The 6,229-nt window shown below is 39.2% G+C and overlaps 1 protein-coding gene across 1 annotated transcript in view; it reads left to right on the top strand.

Annotated features, from left to right (window-relative positions):
* Window positions 1-6,229, top strand: part of LOC136778166 (dynein axonemal heavy chain 1-like) — a 69,703-nt gene that overhangs the window by 39,471 nt on the left and 24,003 nt on the right. Inside the window, exons 24-26 of the mRNA XM_066734776.1 lie at window positions 3,679-3,833; window positions 4,815-5,054; window positions 5,896-5,974. Coding sequence (XP_066590873.1) covers window positions 3,679-3,833; window positions 4,815-5,054; window positions 5,896-5,974 — 474 coding nt within the window. The remainder of the gene's footprint in view (window positions 1-3,678; window positions 3,834-4,814; window positions 5,055-5,895; window positions 5,975-6,229) is intronic.

The raw sequence follows: 6,229 nt of genomic DNA, 5'->3' as shown, positions 1-6,229 counted from the left end.
ACAGACCGTTTAGGATTTTTCCCTCCCGAAAATTGTACCGTGTGAAAATCAAAATTATTCTCCCTCTCTCTCTCTCTCTCTCTTTTGGGATGGAAGCCTGCTTTCAGGTATACATATATATATATTTATATATAGACTATTTCTGTGAAATACAAGGAGGTAGAAGGGACTGCCATTGAAATTGAACGCTGTGAATATCATAGAGAAAGATTACAGGGGCAAAGTGGAAGAATTACGTAACTGTCGGACGCTGTAAATCTAATCAGACGATCTAACTAGTGCCTGCTACTTTATTGCGACGCCACTCACAGTCAGCCAGTTTACTCGTTGTAACTTGTCCCTTCTTCTTATCTCTCCTCCCTGTTTTTCCCGCTGCTGCGTAAGCGCCCCTCTTTAATTTATTGACCCTTTTTCTCTCTTCGAACGCTTCTTCCACTTCCTTATCGATTCATCCCCTCCCCGAGTTACCCTTTCATGTCGAATCAATCTCACCAATATTTACACTTTTACTCTTCTTCTCTTCTCGATTAATTCGCTTCTTCAATCACATTTTTTTTTTTTTTTTTTTTTTTTTTTTCTTTTCGACAAATTCAAATCCCAACTGACGCATATTTCCATTGAAAAGAAACTCAACGTGAATTCGATTGAAAGCCATTATTCTAATAATGGACTGTTGCATTTTTCCTATTCCATGAAAAGAAGGATTTTGTTTGACGTCTTATTGTGTACAAATGCTAAACTTGCATAATCAATTAATAGCTGTCTCGTCCAGATTGAATTTTTCAAAAGCCCCCTCTAAAGCTTTCAAATAAACAATTTTACATTTCAAATGTACAGAAATTAATATTTCCATAAGCTGTTAAATGTCAATTCTGCTGAGAACAAATCACACAGTAATTAAAGGTCAAAGTTATGCCTTTTATAAGAATCCTCATCTGCGGAAGTGTCAAATTGACGAAAGTATAGAATATGAAGGAAGTATATGCTCAAAGGAAAGCTTTGTATGTGTGTGGTGTGAAGTTTAAAGTATATAGCATGATTTAATTATTATCCTTAATGCAAAGCGTATTTTCAACACTGGCGTTCGAGCTTTATTATATTAATTTCGCTGGATAAAACTTGTATGAAAAAAAGGAAATACTCTTTCGCAAGAAAAACATTTCAACAAGTCTCTCTCTTTCGTACAATTTTTTATTAAACGATTTTGCTCTAAAAAATGTTCATAAAGTTATATTTTCCTCGAGTAGCTGCTGAAAATTGTCAAACAACCATCCTGCAAGCCTTTGGGAAATGTAGGAGAGAGCTATGCGTGAATCATTCAATGGATTAGCTAAGAAGGGAGGGGGGGTAGTAGAGACTAAATTCTCGAAAGAGCCAGGAAACCGAAAGAGAAATATTCACACGTTGTGTGTGTGTGTGTGCGCATTTCACGATATAGCAGGGACGTTAACGAAAATTGTTCTACGCTTCGAAAACTCGCTCGTTCCCCTCTATTTTCTACCTGCGACCATTCAAGTCCAGCTGAATTTTAAGGAGCGATCAAACACTTCCTCCTCCGTGTAATTGAACGCAGGGAACGTATCACGCAATTCTTGCTTAATCCTATTTAATAAAAGATGTCGTGCTGGGGGATTCCACAGCACAGCTTGAATCCTGCTCCTAACTCGTCGCAAAAATCTGTGCCCTGTCCCACTGTGCTAAATCGCAAATTCATCTAATTATTCCATTTGGCATCTTTTTCCACCCGTTTCACCGCTTCTCGATCTCCATAGCCCTGAGGATTACCAGCGTTAAGGCTTTGGTGGAAACCAAATAGTCGGTTTTTGATCAGAATTGTCCTTGGAAAAAGTCGTGCAGGAGCATTGAAAGCCCCGAGGTATGAATCGCATTCGTGACACTTTTCTCCCCCGCTTCTCTATAGTTGCGTCGTTAATAACAATTTTCCATCGAGCGAGACGCGTTCCCAACAATAAGGGAAAATTGATCTTCTTCGCTAATGGAAGGGTAGTTTTTTCAGACCTTTCTTCAAAAAGTAGCGATATCTCATTTCAGCGGTAAAGGGACTCTTCTCAAAAAACTATGAAAGAGAGTTACTGTAAAATTATGCTAATTAAAAGATGTTTAATATACATACGTGTTTGTTATACGGAAAATCAGAACAAAGCGAAAACAGTGTTATTGCATGGATGGAATTATTGGGGGTAAATTTGTTGTTCGCAATGATGAAGAACATCGACAAACCATTTTGATTTGTTGATTCTCGTTGCATCGAGAAATTTCATAGCGCGCCTTCATCTCGAAGCAGCATTAATTAAAACGTGTTAGTATACGCGTATGTTATTCATAAAATTATACAATTGAGCAAGAACAGCACTATTAATGCCAAAGAAATTATTGACAAAATTCATTGTCATGCTAAACTAATGATGAAGAATATTGACAAATTATTTTGATTTTGTGATTATCGTTGCATCGAGAAGTTTCCAAGTGAATCCATCTCGAAATTCTATATACCCTCATTAAAATTCTTTTCTATTTGCACGTTATTCAGAAGATTGAAGTCGAGTGGAAACGATGATACACAACACCACCAAGGAATAAATTATTGGAAAAATTTGTCGCTGATAATAACGAAAAAAAAACCTAATAAACTATTTTAATTTTGCCACTCGCATTGTATCAAGAGTTAATAAAGGGAGATCTCCATTTCGAAATTACCACTAATTATAAAAACACTCGGTACACATAGGTGTATATTATTAAAAAAATATTAAAATCCAGGAAAAACATCGTATTCGTATAGGAAAGAAATAATTACTGGAAAAATTAATCGTCAACCGTAATGAAGAAAAGTGGCAAATTATTTCAATTTTGCGACTCTCGCTTTGTGTAAATGAAAATATCAAAGGAGATTCATCCCGAAATTAAAAATGTTCCGCGTACGCGCACGTTATTGAGAGAATTACGGTCTCGCGGAGAAAGAATTTTATTCGAGGGAATTATTGGGTGGACTTGGTCGCCACTTTACCACGAATAACAATGATAAAGAGAACATTAAACGAGCAGTGTGCAGCGCGAGAACGATAAAACGCGGCCTCAAGCCGGGCATTCACTCGTGTAACTAGCAGATTTTTCCAGGAAACAATTTTTTTTAGCACCTACGCAAAAGAGTTTGGTGGACGCTTAATGGAAGGAAATGATGAATCACGTTCCTCGCGCGCGACTCCCCCTCGCCGTGTTTCATCTTCGTTCTAGAATTCTCATATTTTTGCCTGGCGCACTCGTAACCAGCACTTTGACGCTGCTAAGCGATGAGTTTTATTCATTCTTCGGGTTACGAGGTGCTAAAAGGCATTTGCACGAGTTTCAAGGGTCAGCGACTGCCAATTCGATGCCAAGCAACCAACCCAACACGATCACTCTCGCTCTCATCACTATTAATATAAATAACAATAATACTCCACTCGACTCGCTTTCTCTCGCAGCTTCGTCATCCATCAGCTCCAATAAGGATCATCCAACATTTTTTTCAATTTTTAAATTACTCCCGAAATGATATCTCTCGATTAGTTGACTGGCTGCTGGAGTTGGTTTCCGCTCGTTTACGTTTTCTTTTGCATCGTGAAAATCAAGGGTGGCTGGTGAACGATGTTAGAGATGAATTTTATCGATTCGCAGTGTTACGAGGTGCTAAGAGATGCCTGCACGAGCTTGAAGGGTCAGCGACAACCAAACGACAAGCCATTCGTCCGGATCCACACGCACATTCTCAACCCAAAGTCCATCACAATGGGTCAGCTCTATGGAGAATACGACCTGGACACACACGAATGGTAGGTGAAACCCGTTTAAACGCAACCACCCAATTTTCACCTCGTCTCTCCTTTTATTCTTTTCTTATACACCGACCAGCTCCGAGGCAAAGAAAAAACCCACCACGTGTGCCATTCGCCACTTTTCCTTGCTTTTTTACACACACACACACACAAGTACACAGTAAATTACCTGGAAAGCGTTCCCACACCGGAGCCCTAAAACTTATTGACTAAGAGCTACTGGGGGGGGGGGGGGGGAATATCGCTAAATTATGCGAGGAAATAACGCGTGGAAGAAAAGACTGCAACACATAGGCCATTCACATTTTTGGAATACCTTGAAAACCTGCTGCTAGACGAAGATTGCCTTGAATATCATTTTATTTCGTAGTCCTCGGAAATTCCCCTTTTGCCCGTTAATGTTGTAGCGAAATTTCTAGAAGCAGCTTGTGTGTGTTTGCTCGAGCACGTTGCTCCCATAAGAAAATATTCCGTCCTTTATTTCCATTTTTATCCGCAAATCAACGTCTATGCATTTGCACACTACCGCGCACCAATGCTATATATATATATATATATGCGCGATATTAACGAGATATTGGAAAATACGTCATTGCACGTACGCGATAAAGCGCCTTAATGCATATTATCGCATCGTCGCATTTTCCGATTTCAGCTTGTTTAGTTTGTAATAAGCTATATGCAGGAGACTATCTCTCGTTTATATAAAGAAAACCCCATGATTATTTATTTACACTCGCCCGCATGCACGTGTGATAAATTGAATTTTTTTTTTCTTTTATTATCTATATGTATATAGAGCTTTATTCTCACCGTATAGCTTTATATTTTCCAAAGATAAAACAATACTGTCGTTGCTCCTTTTAGTATTCTCGTCGGTTTCTCATTCCCCCTTGAGCAGCCGAGTGAAACTTTTGTGGATGAAAGTTATTCGGCAGAATAATGTTCCGTATACCTTTTTTCCATTTTTTTCTCAAGGACCGATGGAATTTTGCCGGCTTTGATAAGGAAGGGAACCACGGCGTTGGATGATCACAATCGTTGGTACATTTTCGACGGACCGGTCGATGCAGTTTGGATCGAGAATCTGAACACGGTGTTGGACGATAATAAGAAGCTCTGCTTGACTTCCGGTGAGATCATGAAGCTACTTCCGAGTCAGACAATGATGTTCGAAGTGGCCGATCTCGAATCAGCCTCGCCAGCCACCGTCTCGAGGTAATGGAAAGGTTTCTTGTCATGAGAAAAATTATTCAACGTATATCTAAGCGTATCACGTACCCACTCGCATCCACGTCGGACCTCCCCCGCATTTGCATATTATGCGATCCATCGCGCCAAATGCACGCCTCGACCGAATTCCTTTTTCCATCCATTCATTGTTCCCATCGGCAAATACGGATTCCTATATGGACGTACCTCAAGAGCCCGGCCATTTCGTCGAGTGATATCATTTCAAATATTTCCTCCTTGTTTTCCCTCGGCTTACAACTTGCACGAAACTCTGTAAAATTTAGCCATGGCACGGTTTACATATACGGATCCACAGCAGCTGTCGTTAAATAAATGTTTCGATCGAATCCTTCTTCTCCGTCCAAATCCAATTCCCATTAGTAAATAATATTTGATAACGGTAAAACTCGAATTCTTGCAAATATAATTTGAATTATTTCTTCGTTTTATTCTCGATTACAATAATTTAGGTACATGAAGCTCCGTAAATAAATTGAGAAAAATCGCCATTTCGCGCGTTTAATGATATATAATTTCAAATCTTTTTCTTCTTTTTATCCCCTTGGCTTGCAAGTTGCACGAATCTCTGTAAAATTCAGATATGCCACGGTTCCCTTGGGTCCAAAGCGCGTTAACGTTATTGCCCCAAATGCAAATAACATCAATCGAATTCTTTTTTCTCCATCCGTGTAATTATTATTATTTCCACTAGCGAATACCGATCGATGTAGCAGAAAAACTCGATTTTATGCAATGCCAAATCCGCATATTCCTTATTTCTATTTTACGCTCCATTCGATAAGAATTTGGTAAATATGAAAACTAGATGCGGCATGGTGTACTTGGATCCAAAAATACTGAGCGCGGACGCAGTGATTCGGAGCTGGACCAAAACATTGCCACAAGTGAGTTTGCGAATTGTTATAATATACAGGGTGTCTTTTCCTAACAGCGGACCATAGGAGATTCGTGTTAGTTGACTATAGCACTTGGAATGATGGAATCTGAGAGCGCTGATTGGTCAATATTGCGTAGTACCAACATATAATAGGCCGTTACCAATAGTTGTATACGAAAAATGAGATTCATCCGCCATTTTTTGGTGTGGAGAAATGTTTACATGCTGATCGTAGCAGAAAGAGGTGTAAAATGGAAAAATG

This window comes from Prorops nasuta, unplaced genomic scaffold (assembly GCF_024137725.1).
Source record: "Prorops nasuta isolate Cenicafe-Biocafe unplaced genomic scaffold, Cenicafe_Pnas_1.2 PNAS00013, whole genome shotgun sequence".
Lineage (NCBI taxonomy): Eukaryota > Metazoa > Arthropoda > Insecta > Hymenoptera > Bethylidae > Prorops > Prorops nasuta.
Note: the sequence above shows the minus strand (reverse complement) of the source record. Positions and strands in the feature narration are given on the sequence as shown.